The 20489-nt window shown below is 47.7% G+C and overlaps 10 protein-coding genes across 10 annotated transcripts; 6 read left to right on the forward strand and 4 right to left on the reverse strand.

Annotated features, from left to right (window-relative positions):
• Positions 1-1115: 1115 nt before the first annotated feature.
• On the forward strand, positions 1116-1345 carry N7517_008675 (Cytochrome P450 E-class CYP52; the record flags this gene model as incomplete). Its single annotated transcript, XM_056726404.1, is given in 2 exon segments — positions 1116-1220; positions 1235-1345. 2 exon segments carry the CDS (start codon positions 1116-1118, stop codon positions 1343-1345), a joined length of 216 nt encoding a protein of 71 aa, XP_056577255.1.
• Positions 1346-1375: 30 nt separating this feature from the next.
• On the forward strand, positions 1376-2097 carry N7517_008676 (Cytochrome P450 E-class CYP52; the record flags this gene model as incomplete). Its single annotated transcript, XM_056726405.1, has 3 exons — positions 1376-1538; positions 1602-1766; positions 1931-2097. The coding sequence occupies 3 exons, from the start codon at positions 1376-1378 to the stop codon at positions 2095-2097; spliced, it is 495 nt and encodes a 164-aa protein (XP_056577256.1).
• Positions 2098-2235: 138 nt separating this feature from the next.
• N7517_008677 (uncharacterized protein) lies at positions 2236-4983 on the reverse strand (the record flags this gene model as incomplete). Its single annotated transcript, XM_056726406.1, has 8 exons — positions 2236-2863; positions 2894-3141; positions 3203-3634; positions 3711-4003; positions 4055-4581; positions 4629-4750; positions 4811-4834; positions 4921-4983. The coding sequence occupies 8 exons, from the start codon at positions 4981-4983 to the stop codon at positions 2236-2238; spliced, it is 2337 nt and encodes a 778-aa protein (XP_056577257.1).
• A 519-nt stretch (positions 4984-5502) lies between these two features.
• On the reverse strand, positions 5503-6318 carry N7517_008678 (peroxiredoxin-like family protein; the record flags this gene model as incomplete). Its single annotated transcript, XM_056726407.1, has 2 exons — positions 5503-6092; positions 6165-6318. The coding sequence occupies 2 exons, from the start codon at positions 6316-6318 to the stop codon at positions 5503-5505; spliced, it is 744 nt and encodes a 247-aa protein (XP_056577258.1).
• Positions 6319-6940: 622 nt separating this feature from the next.
• N7517_008679 (LCCL domain-containing protein) lies at positions 6941-9074 on the reverse strand (the record flags this gene model as incomplete). Its single annotated transcript, XM_056726408.1, has 2 exons — positions 6941-8552; positions 8611-9074. The coding sequence occupies 2 exons, from the start codon at positions 9072-9074 to the stop codon at positions 6941-6943; spliced, it is 2076 nt and encodes a 691-aa protein (XP_056577259.1).
• A 2112-nt stretch (positions 9075-11186) lies between these two features.
• Positions 11187-11423, reverse strand: N7517_008680 (uncharacterized protein; the record flags this gene model as incomplete). The annotated part of the gene is made up of 2 exons (XM_056726409.1): positions 11187-11313; positions 11356-11423. The coding sequence occupies 2 exons, from the start codon at positions 11421-11423 to the stop codon at positions 11187-11189; spliced, it is 195 nt and encodes a 64-aa protein (XP_056577260.1).
• A 736-nt stretch (positions 11424-12159) lies between these two features.
• Positions 12160-12450, forward strand: N7517_008681 (uncharacterized protein; the record flags this gene model as incomplete). Its single annotated transcript, XM_056726410.1, has 1 exon — positions 12160-12450. The coding sequence occupies one exon, from the start codon at positions 12160-12162 to the stop codon at positions 12448-12450; it is 291 nt and encodes a 96-aa protein (XP_056577261.1).
• Positions 12451-13548: 1098 nt separating this feature from the next.
• On the forward strand, positions 13549-13833 carry N7517_008682 (uncharacterized protein; the record flags this gene model as incomplete). The annotated part of the gene is made up of 1 exon (XM_056726411.1): positions 13549-13833. One exon carries the CDS (start codon positions 13549-13551, stop codon positions 13831-13833), a length of 285 nt encoding a protein of 94 aa, XP_056577262.1.
• A 3490-nt stretch (positions 13834-17323) lies between these two features.
• On the forward strand, positions 17324-18292 carry N7517_008683 (IMPACT family protein; the record flags this gene model as incomplete). The annotated part of the gene is made up of 1 exon (XM_056726412.1): positions 17324-18292. The coding sequence occupies one exon, from the start codon at positions 17324-17326 to the stop codon at positions 18290-18292; it is 969 nt and encodes a 322-aa protein (XP_056577263.1).
• A 689-nt stretch (positions 18293-18981) lies between these two features.
• Positions 18982-19770, forward strand: N7517_008684 (sugar O-acetyltransferase; the record flags this gene model as incomplete). The annotated part of the gene is made up of 3 exons (XM_056726413.1): positions 18982-19075; positions 19170-19389; positions 19443-19770. 3 exons carry the CDS (start codon positions 18982-18984, stop codon positions 19768-19770), a joined length of 642 nt encoding a protein of 213 aa, XP_056577264.1.
• Positions 19771-20489: the final 719 nt, after the last annotated feature.

The following is a 20489-nucleotide window of genomic DNA, read 5'->3' on the forward strand; positions in this document are numbered from 1 at the left end:
TGTGAAAAGAATTGATAGAGCTGTAAATAGATCATCTGGAAGCACATAAAGACAAGTCATGCTAATTCAAAATTGAAATTACAACAGGAGCTATTTCCCTTTCTGCAGTTCTTGAACGACCTCTCTCTGGTTCAATCTTTCTACGCATTCTATAGCCGTACGACCATTTGCGTCGGTAATGCTCGGATCTGCTCCAACAATCAAATACCGAACTAACTCCACCTTATCAAGTTCAGATGCTCTATGCAAAACCGTCCCGAGACCCATGAAATAATACAAACTCCAGGAAAGATAATGATCTTGGTACATGGTTGCATTGATGGTTGCACCATTACTGATAAGAAGCTTCAACACTTCAATGTTCTCTGATTGCCGGTCAATCGCATAATGAATGCTGTACTCAGACTCGGGGCCTAGCTTTGCAAATAAATAGTCCTTTACTTGAAGCTGAAGCTCTTCTGCCTTGGTCCAATACCCGCAATGAAGGTAAATCAAACTGAATTTTGCATATTCAGTTGCCTGTAGCCTTCCAAAGCCTGACCCAGGCGTTAGCAAATTTAATGGCCAAGGCCAATGAGGAGCCCTCTGGTTCTCTTCAAAACGTCTCTTGATATCTGCCTGTAATCTTCGCACATTTTCCACGCGTGGATAAATCTGCCTTTTTGACTTCTCGTCCTGAGCTGTATATGCGCGTGGAGCTTGGAAAAATATCTATTGTGCCAATATGGTAGCTGCTGCCTGGCACCACACGGCTTGCTCTGCCGTACTAGTCTCGGGTCTCTGTCGCACCCAGGGATGGACCAGTGGATGCATCCAATAACTATTACTGTCATCGTGAAGTGTCAGCATCCCAAGACGTACGAGAAGAGACAGGGCAATTCGTAGCCGGTCTTCATCAAATGGGTCGTCATCCTAGTCTTAAAGCTCATAAGTAACACAATGGTGATAAATGGATTAGGCACTTCATTTATAGTAGAGGTTTTTAGCCACATCATATATCTTTCTTCTACAAAGCTGGGGCCGATATAAAGTGAGTGTCTTTGTTGTTCAATGCTGTGTCCATGTAATTGACACCATTAAAGCAGAGACGGATACTTTTGAGAAGGCCTTTGACTATGCCAGCTACATCGGTGCGATCAGACTTTATCTTACTGATTTGGAATAACTATGTAACCCTGCTAAATTTAAGGCAGCTTGTGCTACTATTAAAGAATATGCGAGTCACTTCGTGTAGATTGCCCTCGATAATATAGAAAGGAATGGCGAGGAAGCAGCATCGGAGAGACACGCGTTTATTCTCGAGCTTTATAAGGAGATGCAAGGCCCGGTTCTTATGAGAGATTAACTGGTCCATGTACTTATTGCCGGAAGGGACATGACGGCTCGTCTAATGTCATGGGCACTTTTCCTTCTCGTGCGACTTCCCGAGGCTCTCGCGAAACTTCGCAGCGAGATCGAACTTGTCACCGAGGGTTCGCACGAATTGAGCCGGGCAAAGATCAGCAAGATGAATTATCTCCGATGTGTGATTAATGAATGTGAGTCTACCAGCAATACTATCTTCGAATTAACGTTTAATCTAATTGTGACTTTGCATCCAGCTCAACGACTATATCCGCAGCGTCCAGTGAACATCCGCGCGGCGACTAAAACGACATTTCTCCCAAGCGGAGGAGGCCTCGATAGAAGATTCCCGGTACTCATACCCAAAGGCACGGGTGTTGGCTATTCGTTCTATCATATGCATAGACTGAAGAGCTCGTACGGTGAAGATGCAAACAGTTTCCGTCCCGAATGATGGGTGGGTCCAGAGCTAGACGGTATTGGTTGGGGATTCATGCCTTTCCATGGAGGGCCAAGGATATGTCTAGGCAGTAAGTGATTTAGGCTAGAAATTACTCCGTAGAGCTTGTGCTAACTGAATTGGCAGAGGAATTTGCACTAGCAGAAGCTTCGTGTGCGATTGTACGAACCATTCAAACATTCCCCGAGCTCAGATTACCACCTGAACCACCTAGTGTTCCCCCTGGCGAGGAGAAGCAGGCTTTGACGTTTGTGGCTATGAGTGCAGAGGGATGTAAAGTTTTGCTGGAGTGAAAGAGCGATATGTAGCTTAGGCATCATCGGGTGTAGAAGTTGAGATTCATATTAGCAATAATACCAGCTCGGTATTTCTTCCAAAATACCGAGACTGATAGTGGGTAAGATATAGCCTATGACCACTCGCTAGTCTCTTCACGACCATCCCGAATTAACCTGCGATAAATCCTCCTCCAAAAGCCCCATCATGTACTGATTTCCCCAAAACCAATTCCCCAATTGCGCAGCAGTCCCCGAGCCCTGTCCCTGCACTTGGGATGAATCGGCCGGCGCCGAGAACCCACCCACATGATGCTGTGACAATTCCGCCGGACTAACATGCATAGCAGGATTATCTGCCTGGAAATATCCCTGCGAGTTTCCCATCGGGTAAGTACCGCTGTTCGGAGGATTCATATGGGTTGGAGGCGCCAATCCGAGGGCACTGAGATAAACATCGAATTCCTGACCGACCTCAGCGAGATTTTGGTCTTGGTCTGCGGCTGTCTGCGTCCGGGTGTTGGCTTCGAAGTAAAGACGGGCAACGGTACCAAACACTGAGCACAGGGTGTGCAGTCGGTCGATGGATTGGGAGAAGGCGCATAGAGGTTGGAGGGAGGCGATGAACTCTTCGAGTAGGGAGAGGTCGTCGGCGTTGGAGGTTGTTATTATGTTGCAGAATATTACGATGAAGGGAACGAAGGGGGATAGGAGGATGCCCCTATATTTCTTTTGTGAGAATTTGTTCGTCTGAGCTTGTATGGCCATTTCATCAAAGATGACGCTGTTGTTAGGATTGTTTCGGAATGCTTACCAGTGCATGTAGGATATTTTCATGAAATCGTCTGTCTCATTAAGCGCTGCAACGCATTGTCGGTGAACTTCCAGGGCTTCCCGGGCTGTCTCGATACATTCAGGTATGAAGGCGGCGACAGTGTCCGAGTCTGTTGATGCTGGAATTGCTCGGTAGATCAAGGTCATGATGGCTAGACGACTGACCTTGTCAGTTGCGAGGTACATGAGGTCGATCTCGGATACTTTGAGATCGGACGACATGAATTTCTGCATGTTTTACGTTAGCAACTCGACTCAATCAAATCTCCAAAATTGCAGGAACGCATACCTCAAACGGCTCCATAACCTTCGACTTCATCTCAGCAGCTAATCTGTGTGCATGTGTGACTCGTTCACTTTCCGGCTTCTGCAGTGCCTCTGGGCTATACAAATATTGGTAAACCTCGCTTTGGATAATCGCCAATCTAGTCCACCACATGCAGACCGGACCCCATGGGTGAGGGACATCTACGTTCTCATCGGGTATTGGTAGGCTGATATCGTAGGTTTGGACGGGCGAGGCACGTCCTAGACGCAGGGACATCATATTCAAAATTGTGTAGATAGACCAGAATAGAACTTGTTTTTGGCGTTGGACTGGTAAGGGGTCGTGCTCCATTGAGATAAAGCGATGATATCCGAGTGTCTGGCATAGATTCATGGCTGTTGATGCTAGTGTCCAGCCAACCGATGGTTTGGAAATCTCGAGTGCATGCATAGCCTGTGTTTGTCAGTACCGATTCCGGATGGGGTAAATCTTAAAGAAAGTGAGATAGAAATGGGGGGCTAACTCCTACAGCTAACGCCATAATCGATTCATGGGTTGCAGGCATCAGGATATTCAAATTGGCAAGCGCCGCCTCCAGGTTGTCGCGACACATCTCAATGTAGTTCTGATGCTCTTCCCGCACAGAGCCTTCCTTTTCCATACCACCATATTCGTAGAAAACGCCATAGAGACAAAAATTGGTTATAACAAATGCCGCTTCGGAGTAATCCTCTATGCAGAAGTAAACTTCACGGCATTTTTCGGTGAAATATTTCACACTCAGGAAGGGGACATAGCCACCAAAGCAGGCCGGTGTTGATTCTAATTAGTGAGAATAAGAAGCTGGAGACATCTCTCTGGAATGAACCGTACCTTGAATCTTTCTCAAGATGTCGAGAACCACTGGTAGAGGTGGCATCTCTAGATCACGAATGTCGCATCTCACACCTAATCTCGCATTCTTGGTGGGTTGGCTCCCCTGCAAGTCCGCTTCTCGTCGTTGGTTCTGGATCCCGACAAGCTGCTTCAGCGACGAGAGAGCCGCATTGATCTTCGGACTAGACAAGACCTGCGGCGAGCTTTTGGACACAGCAGATTCCAGGAACGCGCTCGCGTAGGCCCCATGGGCAGTCAAGGATGAGCTGCCCTCAAAGCCAGAGCTGGAATCGTGCTGCTCGAGAGTAGGGTTCGCTAGATATAAAGGGCCCTTGGGCTTTGCAGGGTTCCGTGTAGTAAGTGACGGCTGCGAAGGGGTTGACTTCTGAGGCGAAGGGGCGAAATGAGACTCGCGCGGGTTTGGCGCTGTGAAGCCTTGTAGTTGAGATGTATTTTTCGCTAGCTGTTGAAGAGTACTTTCAATGCTTGCCAGGCGTTCCTCGATCAAATCGATCTTTTTCTCACTGTGGTCGAGTCAATGGTGTCCTATAATAGGAGAAAATGTTCATACTATTGATTTGAGATTAAAACTCGCCGCCGAGGCTCTGACGGCTTCTGGCCTTCGCCCGTAGATCGGCATGCAATGCTAGAGCTGCGACAGTTGGAACATGGCGTGCGCTTATCGCATCGGATCTGGGACAGCGTGAGATTGAGTCATGACATCGTGTGTCACTCGGAGCTGCAGCTGCATACCTTTCTCAGGCGGCATTGATCACACTGTATGCATATAATTAATATTTGACTGGCCAAATCTGTATTTTTCTTTTCTTTTTCTAAGCTTGCAACTTATTCGGAGTACCTACTGCGCGTCGGATCAGCGCGCTTGTCACCTCGCGTCCCTCATGATTGGATTCCCCGGGGTCCATGGATCTCAAGATATCGCGTATAGTGTAACATGAAAATGGCTAAAATTAGGTTGAATGAACATTCAAAGCTTCAAATTTTGAGCTCGGGCTCGGTTGGCTGCCTTGGCTAGCGCCGTTGCGATCACGTGTTCGTAACTTTTTGTTAAGATACGACATCGGGGAAGATAGATATAGTACACATAGATGAAAATATATTGAATTTTAGGAGGTTAATGTCGACCATCAGATAGTACGCTAGTCAGTATATACGCTACCGCTTATCGCGGATGCTATGGTACGAATCAATAGTTTAAAGATATGTAAGGAATTAGAGGCTTATTATCTAATTTATGTTGAATGAAAGGTAGGGTGAATAGATACTAGGAATTAAGTGTAGTAAAAAGGTAAAACATGTAATTATTAAAATAAGTAGATTGCTTATATATTGATCCCTAGTGGGTTTATATAATTGTTAAGAGACATGGTATAAATCATCTAGGCATAGATCATAGAATTAACCCTGTAAGGCATCGCAAGATGCTAAGGTCTGATATATATGTATTCCGTGCCTTGTGCTCGACTCTCGCAGTTTGATCCCTGTACCTCTTCGTCGACTTCTTCCCCTTCCTCCCTGGTTGAGGGTAAATCATCACCTTTCCCGTGTGCCACATTCAAGATCTCCAGCAACCGCTCCGCAGTAAGATGATCACGGGCTCCTTCCATCCGATGTGCATATCGTAATTTTCCCCGCTGAAATATCCACTCACCACCTTGCTGAGTCCAATTGCCCCCACGAAGACCCGCCCATCCACGCTTCCATATCTGCTTCAAACATTCCCCCAAACCAGTGGGCAACGAATAGTTAGAATAGGGTGGCGGCTCTGTGAATCCGCGCATTGTCCTCTTCATCTGTAGTTTCTCGTATATCCTCCCTGATGGATCAGTGTAGATGGGGAATTGGTCCGATGTCTCTTCCATATAGGGCAATATAAGGCTGTGATCTCCGCATCCGAGAAGTATGACTTGAGCTGGTCGGGCACTGGCGGGTACTGTATCCAGTAATTTTTGGGTCATCTGGCTGGCTACATTTCGGGTGTAGTCTTGGTCGTAGACGCAGAAGAAGTGGCGTACTAGGATTGAGTCGGTTAGCCATCTGATCAATATGCTAGATCCCATTGGATTTCGACTGGTGTAAGACTCACTAAAAATGACAATCGTTGTTATCGAATCCCCTTTCCCTGCCACGAGTTCTCCGAATCGAACTTTATTACCCTTTTCTGATTCAATCTCAAGCTCATAAGCTTCATGGAGTGTATCATCAGTCAGAAAATCCGGTCCGTCGTCTGGCAAATCCATATCGCCTTCATATCATTTTCACATTTGTACGTGTTAGAAATGTCGAAAGATATTTTGACAATGGTCTTTCAAGGTTGCCACTCTGAAGTAGAGACGTAGGATATGACATCACTATATCGCGGAACCGATGTAGTGCCATGAGCGGAATCACAGGGTGTCTCGGTTATCTCCCGAGATCGATGTCAACAAACTATTGGAGTCTTGGCTTACAACTGGAGTTCGATCTCGATCGCGTGGCGAAAGAGGTGCGTTTTTGACTTTGTGTTCTCGCTCTTCTTCCTATTGCTACATAGCCTTATCTGATAGTAGATTCATCACCAAGATTAATAAAAACCTGGAATACTGTTAGCACAGCGATTTTATTGCTAGCACGGCGGTATAAACCCTTGTGGGTGAAGTCCTTCTAAGTACCTATCTTTAAGCATAATATGTCCACTGATATCCTCATTTAATGTAACCAATCATGAACGAGAGCGATCCGAAAAATGACGTCCCTGTTCTATTACTCCAATGAGCACAGCGCGTCCAGCACACATGAACCAGAAGTGTATATTCTCTCTTGCCAAGTGGTTGGATATAAACGCGAAAACAACCTTAATGACCAATGCAGAGGGGAAGCAATCTATTTCTTTGGAGGCGCAGGGGGCCACCACGCGCCATCGCTCAGCCAGACTCCTGTCGGGCTGTAAGTGCCAGCCTCGGAGCCTCTCAAAAATGCGAATCGGAAAAATAGATCTTCGGGTTTATCATCAGAATCACTATCAGCCAAAAGAACCGAACTGGTGTCAAGGTTAGTGTCCAAATCACGATTGACCAGACGAGGATTTGTCTGTAGCTCTAGGCCATCGTGACCATGGCGGTGCCAGGTGAATTCTCCGCTCTTGTCTTCATCGAGATAACCGCGCCAGCGCTCTACGTCATTGAGAAGAACCGAGACGCCGTCTACCGCTAAATCTGTCATGCGCTCGTGTTCCCACAGAGCGAAGGTGATGTTGCCATTGCCGCGGTAAATGTGGTCCGATCCCGGCTCTGGCAGGGAGATATTCACAGATGCGGTCGTGATATTGGGATAGGTAGCACCCCACCATCCATGGATTCCATCTCCAAGCGGTGCTTGCTCTCCTAGAGCTGCCGGAGTCTCGATGATCGAGGCGAAGCCCCACCGCGCAACTCCGTTGATGAAAAGGCCCAGCAACAGACCCTGGTAGATAAGCGAGGGTCGAGTGGGAAATGCGGTTCCTGGCATGAGGAGAATGGCGAGGATATAATGATGGATTCGAAGGCGAAGACCAGGGAGGGGAAGCAAAATCAAGATGATGAGCCCCATGGTACAGTATATCTTCAAATAGCGTGGGAGCAGACCTCCCTGGCGAATTTGCCACGCCTGGCTCAGGATAACCGAAATCACAATTGGGATGACAAAAGCCAATGCCAACTTTGCCCCGGGTTGTTTCTGAATATCCATCGGGGTCAGGCGCTGCAAGGGAATCAAGCGCGCAAAGGTATAGTTGTTCAGGGCTCCAATGAAAAGCGGAGGTAGGAAAAGGAACAACTTTGAAAGCTGGTAGATAGGAGAGGAGAGTGGCTGCAAAAGCGGCGCTGCACAAAACTTGTAAAGTACGTAGACGACAAATGATGCTGGCAGCAGCCGTGACAGAAGACTGGAGACAAGGTCGGTCAAGAAAGGATACGAGGGCGGGTCTCCAACAAGTCCCGTGTGACAGAACACCATGAAAAATGTACTGAAAAACAGTACAGGTGGCGATGTACAAAAGAGCCACAGGACACCAACGGCAGCAGCGGTGATTCCAAGGAGCGTCCAGCGTGGATCCGGTGGGCAGCTCGCTTGCGGCGAGGATAACTGGAGAAAGCTGAAAGACTTGGGGAAGGTTGATGGGAACCCTGCAGAGAGAATGCCATGTTGCTTGACTGATGGGAAAGAGTGCGCTGCACCCTCAAGTTTGACAACACCGCAGCCACCATCGTTCGAGATTGCACCAGCATGAATTGCTGCCTGGCAGATAAAGCTATCTGCACGGTAAAGTGCCGGGTCGGAGGAATCCGGCTTAGGTCCTCCAACGACTAGGCCTTGGTAGTTGTATGTATGATTTCCCACAATGTGAGGCTCCAGTAATTTGGTATCACGGCAATTCGCAGGACACCGGAAGGGAATAGTCGAAGAAGAAAATGGACGGCAGTCGTTTCCGTTAATACCGCACCCATTATCGAATTCCCTAAATCATTCGCATTAGCAAGTTTTGTACCTAAATGGGGCTCCGTTTCGGTATGTACCAGAAGTTCGTCGAGCAGGACAGCGTCTGAGGCTGACCATATCCTTCGATGTAACCGGAAGAGCGCGAGTGTAATAGAACCAAAAACCACGGCAAGAACCAAGATGTATAGAGCAGCAATAAAAGTGAAGTCTTCAATTTGCGCTTAGGAAAGAGATGGTCAAAATATTGCACTGGAAGCTCTTGGACTCGCGGAAACAGCGGCTTCAACAGAAGCATATGCGGCGGGTCGGGACCCTTGACCCAATTGGCGGTCGCGCGACCGACCTTGCGGATCGGTAGCGGTACCCACCCCCAGCGAAATGACTTCGATGACTCTCGCAGCCAGACAGGAAGCGCGCTGCCTGCCTCGACATCGGGCGGCGGCAAGTCTTCGGAAGCGTCGGGATCGTTAAGACGCTCGTCATCTTCAAGCAGTGGTGGGACATATAGCCTGGCGGCCTCCTCTCGGCCTTCTCCATACATGGCGAAGCGTTGGCTCAGAGTGAAAGTGTGGTGCAGTTGGAGAAACTAGAATTAACGGAACGAACGATGGGGTACAAGGTATGACGGCGGTCGGTGGCTGATGGGCGCTAGCGTTGTGATAGGCAGTGGGGATCTCCGTTGATTGGTATGTAGCGCGGAAGATCACCAGGGACGCCCTGAAGCGAACAGAGCGGGTTAACCGTGCTAGACCTAAAACATGAAAAGATAGAGGAAATAAATGCAAAAATGAAGAGGTATGGGAAGAAAGACAAGATACGAGATGAGATCTGGGGAAGAGAGAACGGATCCGTCAGGCAGCCAAGGCAACGAAGCACCCAATCATGTGGACGGCACGCGTGACGATCTCCACATCTGGGTGGCAACGCGATCTCTTCAAATCTGCCTTGGTCAAATTCGGAGAAATTTACATAAATTGCACTAATGCAGGGAAAATCTTCGAATGTGATCTGGGCGTTTCAAACTATGTTCCATCCGTGCTGTTCGTCCGACACTGTGTGACAATCAGGCCAGGGATCACAGGCCTAATACCGAATGACGACGGAAAAGACATGATTGGTGGCGTTCCTAGCGTCCGAGAAAGTCAAGACTCCCGAGGTCCGGTTCCGTCTGATTGCACTTGGCGGAAACAACTATACTAACCAACCGTTTCCTAGACTTTTGGGCCTTTGTCGCAGTATTGACCTCACCGTCGCCATTCGACATTGCCGTTCAATTTCGCCGAAGTCCGAATTGACCAGCTTTTCCAGTCTACTGGTGAAAGGTACCACAACAGCATCCATGGGAACAGAAGCCACACGAATGTACCGTCTTGTTCGCGTGGGAATACTGCCAATTCCCACGAAAGACAGGTTAGGTTTCTTGGTTAAATTGATTTAGAATGCCTTGAGGGAGTCGTTCGGGCTGTACTGAGAACGCAACCACGCTAATATCTCGCACATTGGCCATATCTCAGTCATCGACAAGCATGGTATTTTTTTTGAAATCATCACGACAACTCGGCTTCTTACATCACTGTTTTATCACCGGCTTTGATTCTATGTATCATATTGAAGAAAGTTTCTCAGCAGGATCCAGTTTCTCAGTTCAATCCATCGTGGCTTGGTGTCTGTTATGATGAAGCGAACGCGAGACAAGTTGGGAAACGACATCGAAGAAGAGATCGAAAAAGACATCTTAGGATTTTAAACGATATTAGAATTGATGTTTAAAACAACTCACTTGAGTGCCAATAGCTTCTTGTTTATTATAAATGTATCGGTATCTGTTGAACGCTCGTCCATATGGTATGGTCCCATGAGAGCATTCCCAAGGAAATAAACTCTTTGAACATCAGACAATATAGCATTGATGGCAACCAAGAAATATTCAGCCCGTCTAGTCTCCTCGCCTTGTAGAGAACAGCCCACCTACTTCCTTTCTTCGGAGATTGACTTTGTAAAACTGTCGATAGGTTCTCCCCGGCAGTCGCACAGGGGGGAGATGATGCTCGATGCTCCGTTAATGTAAAGTAGTGACTGGGGCAACGTCCGATTCATCTTGACTGGCTTCGTCCTCTGCATTGTCTCGCATATATGCAGTTTCAGTTAGCGCTCATTGTAGCTGTAGAGGATGGGATTGGGTGAGCGATTGAGTTCCATATGCTAAAGCCCACAGATATTGGGGGTGCGAATGAAGGTCTCTTGTTCGCAATCAAACCTTTAATGATGCTTCCGGGAGACTTGTTTCACTGGTCGATGTCAATACCGGGGAGAGAACGAGTCAGAATGTGGCTTCACGGGAACCAGTAAAGCTCAGGTGCATTGATATTGTCCTTCGGATGGTTCATGGAGACAGACCATAAGGGAAACTCTTCCACCAGTCGTGAGCTTAGGCAAATAGACAAGGTGATCAAGGTGTACATCTTCTCGGTGTGATTCATCTCAAGGCTGTGCCAGAACCAGAACCTAGTGCTTCTTCGACCCCGGTTGCGCAATCTATCATAGAGAAAAGCTTCAAGTGCTTAAACCTCTACCTTATACAAATTTCTTGCTTTATAGGATCTTCACTGGACTGGAAACTTGCACCTAAGGGGCCCGAGGTCCCTCGATCTGGTTATTCAATACCACTCAGCCCAGCAGTGTAGTTCAAATATGGCAGGTGCAAGGGAACTACACGAGTTGCATTTTCCACACGAGTCGCACCTTCCACACGAGTCGCACCTTCCCTAACGGTCTCCTTCCTATACGGTCAGTCCCCTACCTATTCTCCAACCTATAAATACCCCCCTCCCCCCAATTCCTCCTCTTTTTTTTCTTCCTTCTTCAACTCCCCATCCTCCTCTTCTTCCATTTCATCAACCCCAACCCTCCCCCTTTTTCCATCAGGGGTTTCATCACTCCCAAGTACATTCCATCATCAACTTGGGTCCCATACCATCCTCCATCATCTCTCATCTCTACATGCATGTTCCCTCGAACTGCCTCTGTTGACAGACCATGGCACCAACGTGCCGCATGGATTTCTTCTATGACCACTCGACCCATGATGTCTACTCCCATTGGTATGTCTACCTTACACTACCTAGGTAACTCTCACAGCCCTGGATTAACCAACATTTGACTCACAGCCTCAATGGCACATGAACTTGATTGATATGGCTTGCCTTCTCATGTTCGAACTACAACCGTGAGTATCATATGGCTACATCCTCCCCCCTCCCCTCATGTTACCCCCATCAGCCTTCCTCTATTCTTCCCCTGCCACCATCCTTCACCATCCTCCATCAACCTTCATCACATGGAGCTAACTTTTTCAGACTTGTGGATCTCACAATTGTGAATGACAACCCTCCAATCTGGAGCTTCTATATGAAGTCTCCTTCCATCTGTGCTTATGACATGGTCATCTTGTACACCTGACCACACATGACCGCATCTCTGAACACCTAAAGCAAGACCTAGCCTGCAGACGACCCTCTTGCAACAGCCTTATGTTTCCTTGCATGTCCACAACAGTCAACTGGAGCTTCATGCACACAGAGTCTCATACATTGCCAACCCACTGCCACCAATTGGCTCTCATCACAATGCCTTCCACGGTTGCTCCACTTCTCATTGGATTTGAGCAAAGCCAACGATCCACTTCGACCACCAGTGTGACCGTGGCGGGCTTCGGCTTCAGGACAATCGGCAGACTGGTCAACCACCCCCAATCAATCAACTGCCCAATTCAAGCAACCACTTCGAACACCAGTCTGGCCGTGGCGGGCTTCGGCTTCAGGACAATCGGCAGACTGGTCAATCAACTTCCGGTCAACAACCACGTCGAACACGCACCCACTTCGAGCACCCACTTCGAGCATCGACCACCAGTCTGACCGTGGCGGGCTTCGGCTTCAGGACAATCGGCAGACTGGTCAATCGACCTTCGATCAACCACCACTTCGAGCAACCACTTCGAACAACAGTCTGGCCGTGGCGGGCTTCGGCTTCAGGACAATCGGCAGGCTGGTCAACCACCCACCAATTAACCACTTCAAGCACTCACTTCAATCAACTTCAATCAACTTCAATCAACCACTTCAAACACTCCTTTCAGTCAACTTCAATCAACTTCAATCAGCCACTTCAAGCACTCATTTCAAACATCCACAATCAACCATCCACAATGCTTTAGTGAGATTTACAAGGCCGGTCCTGAAAGCTTAAAGCTAATTCCAATATCTCAGATCTCCCATTGACTTCACTGGGCTCTTTCGACGCCTTCCAATTCAACCATGACCGTTCACTGAGGCACCAAGCTCATGATTATGGTCCTCTTTTGCCACTGCCAACACTTCCATTCACCAGGCACCGTCCATGCACCCACGAAACCTCCAGGCTTTCGAATCGGTTTAGTCTGCAACAAACACCAAAACCATATTCTGCTCATTCAACTTCAATTGGAAATCCCATATCTCCGACTGTCATTGCATCCCGCCATCCACCTAGTCCAGTGCGGATACCGTGCCCATGCTATGATGCCTCGCCCAGTCATGCCAGATTCCAACTGTCATACGGTTACCATAAGGGTATGAAGGCTTCCTGCGTGCCTCTCCCAGACAACCTCGGAGGCAACCACCTCGTGATATTATGGTAATGACCAAACCAATCATCGATCTCAGCACTTCCAACTTTGGGTCTTATCCAATCCCAAGTCAAAGACTACACCACCTCTTGATGAAACGGTTCAAATAATTAATCGGTACCTCGTGACAAGACAAACACGAACACAGACACACACAAGCCAAGTGTGGCACAGACCAAATCGACAGAAAACCTAAACCACATCTTGATACACAATACTCTTCACCATCGGGGAACCATGCAGCCTTCGCGGGACAGCCCCAAAAAGGAAAGGAGGAAAATTCCGTGCAGCCTTACTCGAGGAACACACTCCAGGACAGCCATATAAAAGCAAAAAGAGAAAAAGAAACATGTCTTGCAACCTTTCAACCTCGCTCGGCGAGCACACACCGGGACAGCCACACAAAACAAAAGAAGGCACATATCCCAGCACCACAGGCACACGCCTTGAGGGATATTTGAACAGCCATGGAATCATTAGATGGAAGGATGTCACCTTTGGTCGATCATGGAATGGACTCCACTACACCTATGGGAGAGAGGCTTGGGGGTACACACAGAGAATATGGGATGAGGAGGATGGATATTGCAATGTATGCAGGATTTGGGAGCAGTCCGTTGAATTCCAAAACTAGCGGCCACACCAGTGATGTTTTGGTATCCTCATGCTAGGGATGTGCGCTCAATCAACACTTGCCTGCCTCGTTGTCTCTTCAAATGATTGAAAGATTTGTTGTTTTTTTTTTTTTTTTGGTTTCTACTGGAAGAGGTTTCCAGTTTCATGTACTTAGGCATTTTACCTTTGGTACCGCAGAGTCCATCAAAAATCAAGGACATTATCGTCTCAACCTCTTTAATGCTTGTTGTACATTGTTTAAACCCATTCATGTACAGAGGCCAAGCCTGACTCATGCATATATTGTTCCAATGTTCTATTCCCATGATCAAGTCAGGAACAGAGCCGCTCCTTCCAGTATTCTCAGGTTTCAGAATCCTCCAACTACTCAAGGTATCCATTCTCCCTGCTTCGCCACTATTCATACCATCTCTTCATGTTGACACCTTTCCTCTCGACGCTGACTCTTCTTGTCTTGTTTTAATCTACCAAATTTTACCTACGTTCTGTGGCCTCTCAGAAGCGTTATGGCTGATGCCGACTTTCTTTTTTCTCGTTATTGTTTTAGATTCACACCAAAACCTCCCAACACACTTTCGCCCACGATATTATCTTCGGGCATCCTCGACCATCCCATGAGCTAGGTATATACGCTGCGGCTCAGCCCTTTGCTAGCTCATCGACCTCTTCCTTGTGGACCGACAGATGTACACTCACCAAGGAAATTACGCGGACAACCATCCCCACGAGCCCACGGCAAAAATGACATACCCGAGGGAGGTCAGACTTCCAAAATCAGGGGACAAGATGTTGTCCATGCACAACGTGCTACATGGGTAGTCGTCTGCCCTATGGACTTCGCCGCTTGTCGTTTGACATGTGGTCCAGGGGAGGGTTAGTCCAAACCCTTGAACGGAAATATAACGACTACGCCCATATGTCCACTGTGGATTATGGTAATTACGATGACGTATAGCGGTAGACCTCTATATGAGAAATCCGATGGTCTCCCTAAATCCTCCTACTGTCACACACTTACGTATCATCCAGTCGCCATTAAGCTATTAAGCACACCCAACATCACGCAGTGGACTATGATAATCAGTGCCATTGGTGGGGCAGCTGGCATTTTTGCTAACCCGTGCTATTGGACAATTACGATTCGGTCGACATCGACAACGAGTTTGAAGATTTTGACCTTGTGAGGACTATGCCCATTTTCCATCGGTCATCGATACTGGAAGGATCACATTTGATGTGCGAGAGCCCAGGGCCTTGTGAAAGACCATTTTCCTTTGGGTTTGCGAGAAAGAAGATTGCTGTACAATGAAGCTCCTGAATGAAAACGAAACAAAAGTCCTGAAGATTGATACAACTTAGCAAAGGAAAAACACATATTTTCTGAGGCTGAACTTTCATCACACAATACCAAAGAAAGTGGATGCTATTATTTGAATCTTTTCATTAGTTACTTTATGCCCATCATAACTAGTTAACGTAATCGGTAAGCGAGTCGGCCATGTAAGCCAGCCGGCCACCCAGCCCAAAACGCGTCCATAGATTAGCACTTAGTCAATTCAACCGCGCACCATGCCACCAATTCGCTCCCAATCCTCTAGCAATTCAGCAGAGCAAGAGGGTAGGGTTTTATTAGCTATTGAAGCTTTTAAAAAGAAAGAAATCTCTTCAATTCGCGAAGTGGCACGCGTTTTTAACATACCACGTTCAACACTTCAAGACCGACTACGTGGCCACCAAAATCGCGCGATTTGTCGCGCAAATTCGCATAAATTGACCGAATATGAAGAGGAATCTCTTCAAAGATGGGTTCTCTCTATGGACTCTCGTGGATCTGCCCCCCGGCCTTCTACTGTACGAGAAATGGCGAACCTTTTACTTCAACAACGTGGAACCACCCCGGTTATTTCGGTCGGCGAAAAATGGGTTTATAACTTTGTGAAACGACACCCTCTCCTCTCATCCCGATTCTCGAGACGCTATAATTACGAACGTGCGAAGTGCGAAGACCCGAAAATCATCCAAGGGTGGTTCGATCTTGTTCAAAAAACAATCCTCCAATTTGGAATCCACCCCGATGACGTTTATAACTTCGATGAGACCGGCTTCGCGATGGGGCTAATCGCTACAGCGAAGGTGATTACAAGGAGCGAATTCTACGGCCGGCGCTCGCTTTTACAACCTGGAAATCGCGAATGGGTGACTGCTATTGAGTGTACAAATTCGTCGGGTTGGGCCCTCCCTCCGTGTATCATTTTTAAAGGCAAAGTCTTTATTGAATCATGGTTTGATGGCCTTCCGGATGACTGGCGATTTGAAGTTAGTCCGAACGGTTGGACCTCTGATGAAATTGGACTTCGTTGGCTTGAAAAGCTCTTTATTCCTAGCACTTCTTCGCGTACGAAGGGGGGTATCGTCTCCTAATACTCGACGGACATGGAAGCCATTTGACCCCTAAATTCGATGAAATTTGCGAGCAAAATAAGGTTATACCAATTTGTATGCCTCCGCACTCCTCTCATCTTTTACAACCCCTGGATATCGGTTGTTTTGCTGTGTTAAAGCGATCATATGGTCGGCTAGTTGAAATGAAAATGCGGAACGGGATCAACCATATCGATAAACTTGACTTCCTTGAAGCATACCCCCTCGCACGAATCGAAGCTTTTAAATCGGAGACTATTAAGAATAGCTTCGGAGCAGCTGGCTTAATACCTTTTGCACCTAATCGAGTGATCTCGAAGCTAAATATCCGTCTTCGAACCCCGACCCCCCTCCGAGTAGGGGGAGCGATTGGGACCCAAAAACGCCCTCGAACTACGTGCAATTACAAAAGCAAGCTTCGTCAATTAAAGCTTTACTTCGTGCTAGATCAAAGAGCCCTCCGAGCCCGCTAAATTGCGCGATAAACAAGGTTTTAAAAGCCTGTCAAATCACAATGCAGTCCGCCGCTTTACTTGAGAAAGAAGTGAGCGATTTACGCGCCGCCAACGAGAAGCAGAAGCAAAAGCGGACTCGGTCTACGAGGACGATAGTCCACGAAGGAGATCTTTCAGTCCAGGAGGTTCGTGAGCTACGTGGGGAACCATTCGAGGCCCAAGTTGCACGTATCAATACCTATCGTGAGCAGGTATCGGAGGGTTTACAGCCACCTATACGGGCCGGGCGAGCCTGTGGAATATGTAGGCAGCCGGGGCATAGGAGAGAAACATGTCCAAATAGATAAATGAATTTAGTTACATTAATTTAATGGCGTTGTGGCTATGATATATCCATTTAAACTTAGTATGTTAGACTGGGTGGCCGGCTGGCTTACATGGCCGACTCGCTTACCGATTACGTTAAAAGCTTTCTTAGTCCACATGAAAATTTCTGCCTGAATTCCTTGGTGCCTTGATGCCTTTATGCCTGAACAAACTATGAGGTTAACTCTCACAAATAACTAATTAAACCCTCACCCCGCACGAGCTCCAAGCTCTCCAACCGGCACAATGGCTCTAATTCCCGAAAACCAAGACCTCGCCGAAGAAATCGAAGCAGTAAATGCCATCTACGAGCCCGACACAATAACCGTAACCCGCACAACCCCCGCAAACGCGACAACCAACACCCTCGACCTAGGGAGTCCCGCGCACTCCAATAACAACATCCATACCACAGTGGTAACCCTCCAAATTCCAGAACAACACCATCTATCCTTCATCCTCGGCTTCGAAGCCTCATACCCAGACTCCCGACCCGCCGTACTGGGAACAGCATCGACAGCCGCACGCGGGGAGGGCAAGATCGCCATCGATGTATTGGAGGATATCGTACAACGGACCTGGCAGGCCGGCGCCGTGTGTCTATTCGATGTAATCAGTGAAGCCGTGGACGTATTCCCGGAACTGAGTATCGGGCAGGATGATGTCGACTCATCTACTCAGACACCGACTGTCGACGCGTCGACCGCCACAGACGCCTTTGAAACCCTGTCCCTGCGCGACGCCTTCGGCATCGATACCCCGCCCGAATGGATACTCTCAGACGTCGTCAGCGAGAAGAAATCGGTATTCGTGGGCCGTGTTGCCCGTGTTACTTGTCTTGCGCAGGCACAGGCTTTTATTGATCATCTTACGGCTACGGATCGGAAGGTTGCGGCTGCAACGCATAATATTAGCGCTTGGCGCATTCGGCAGAGGAAGGGTGGGGATGGGGGTGGGGAAGGGGAGACTGTTGTTCAGGATTATGATGATGATGGGGAGACTGCTGCTGGGGGACGACTATTGCATGTCATGCAGTTGATGGATGTTTGGAACGTTGTGGTTGTTGTTACGCGGTGGTACGGGGGTATTCAACTTGGTCCGGCGCGGTTCCGACTCATTAATGATGTTGGTCGGGATGCTTTGGTTAAGGGCGGGTTTACTAAGGAGAAGGAGGAGGCTGCGGCGGAGAAAGGAAAGAAGAAGGGCAAGAAATGAGGGGACTGGTGATCTCCCTGATGATTTTGGATCGGAATCCTGGCATTGGATTCATCTACACGGGGATGTCTGGCCCGTGCGAGTCGGATAACATGAAACACCCGTGTCTGCATGACCAGGGTGCTTGATGAAACCTCGAGCAGGCATCAATCGCACTAGATCTCCGGATACAACTTTCCCCCCGGAAAGTATCTGAGACTTTTATGTTTATCCTACGATTTACCACAGTGGGAAAGTGGTGGTGCATGGCCCCCAGCATGCGACGTTATCTACAGATTACTGTCGACAGGGAATGCCTGGACCTCATGTAGACACAAAGAACTTTTCACTTGAGTCGTGTCTGTGAGCTGGAAGCCACGACATCATTAGGCAGATTTGCAGCTCACATGCAAGGCTGCCGAGTCTGCTTTGGCGCCCACGGAGGACTTGGTCAATGTGACATGTGTGCCACACCCTGAAGGCAATTTTGCACCCGCAACAAGCGACAAAAAATCGTTGCTCGGCAAATGTTGAATGGGGTCGATAGTGCACGCCATCGAAAGGCTTGCATCAACCCGTAAACAAATCTACTTCGATATCTGGTTCCCTGCAAACAGGGCAAACTGATCATGTGCATGCTTGCCAGCACAACTGTTCCAACCCAATAATAAACTACATTGTCTTAAGTCTAATATTCCACTCTACTCACTATGTCATCCTCAGCAACAAGTCCATCGATGATATTAGAGCTCAAAAAAAGTCACGTTCCAGTGCCTTGGTGCGACGAATATGAGAAGATGATTAGTGGAATGAAGTTTGTCCACTAGTGGCCTGCTATAACTGCAGATGAAAGATGAATTAACAAATATATCTAGTTTCTCGGCATCTAGGTCTATAGAACTTCAGGATTATAAACTCCAAACTTTGAAGAAACTCAACGATTTCAACGACCTTTCTATTCCCGATGGTAGCACGTTAACGTCATTAAAGACGCGTCGCATGGCTGTAGCCAAAAGCCTGCTTGGCCAACTTGGCAAGGAAGTTACAATCGAGCCCCCATTCTTCGTTGGATGGGGCTGTAATGTGTTTATCGGGGATAATGTTTACATTAATCGCGAGTGAGTTCACGTCCCGAGCTAATCTTTTGTCCAAAATCTATTTTTTATGGAAGTCTTATGGGGAAAACCTGCAGAGTCTCACTCTACGACAATGCACTCGTTCAAATCGGTGACCGTGTCCTTGTCGGCCCAGGCGTTTGTATCTGCACAGGTACGCATCAGGTTGCATCAAGGGACCGCAAAGAAGCTAGTGGCACGTCCTTTGCTCGTCCGATAATCATAGAGTCGGATTGCTGGATCGGTGCGAGGGTGACCATTTTAGATGGTGTACATATTGGAGCGGGTTCAACTGTCGCAGCAGGGGCTGTAGTTACACATGATATTGGACCTGGATGTCTGTTTGGTGGAGTCCCTGCCAAGTTTATTCGCACTTTAGACTAAGTTCAGACTGTACGAGGGCTTGTCTCATTTTATCTCCATTGCATCTATTCTAGGATATGAGGTTGCCAGTAGTCACCGACTTATTTAGGAGACGAAACCGTGTGCGCTGGATGGGCTGATGCGAATCGTCATGCGGACTTTACTGCAGGGTCTCATGCCTATTTTTTTTAAGGTATACCCACTGTAGGCGCTTAGATCGAAATAGTCATGCACGAGCAAAGAGCGGAGAGTAACTAGATCAATGATTTGATTACGATAGACCAGAGGTTTAATTACCATGAAGTAATAAGGGGAAATATTGGAAAAATAGTGTTCAGGGGGAGCGGGGAGTTGTTTGCAATATACAAGGTCCATATATATATAGTTCAGTTCGCAGTCAGAGCGAACCGAACCCAACTGCTACTATAGTAGACGACAGACCAACGGGTTAACTACAGCGAGGCTAGATACGAGCATTGATTGAGTCTCAAGTTTTATTTTTGAAATCGCGACAAACCGCGACCGCAGATCCCTATCCCGTTCTACTTTTAGGCCAGCCGAGTATTGCGGTCTGTTAGAAATTACAGGGATTGCTAACACAATGGTTCTCATTTGTTAAGGAATGCAGGTATTTCTTTTAGGTAACGAAGTACAACGTAGACAATGGGTTTGATGGCTTCCATATGGTTTCTAGAGTTGAAATCCGCCAAGTACATTTTGTGGATCTGTGTATAACCCTG

The sequence above is a fragment of the Penicillium concentricum genome (genome assembly GCF_028827145.1).
Source record: "Penicillium concentricum strain IBT 3081 chromosome Unknown utg000003l_segment0_segment0, whole genome shotgun sequence".
In the NCBI taxonomy this organism is placed as follows: Eukaryota; Fungi; Ascomycota; class Eurotiomycetes; order Eurotiales; family Aspergillaceae; genus Penicillium; species Penicillium concentricum.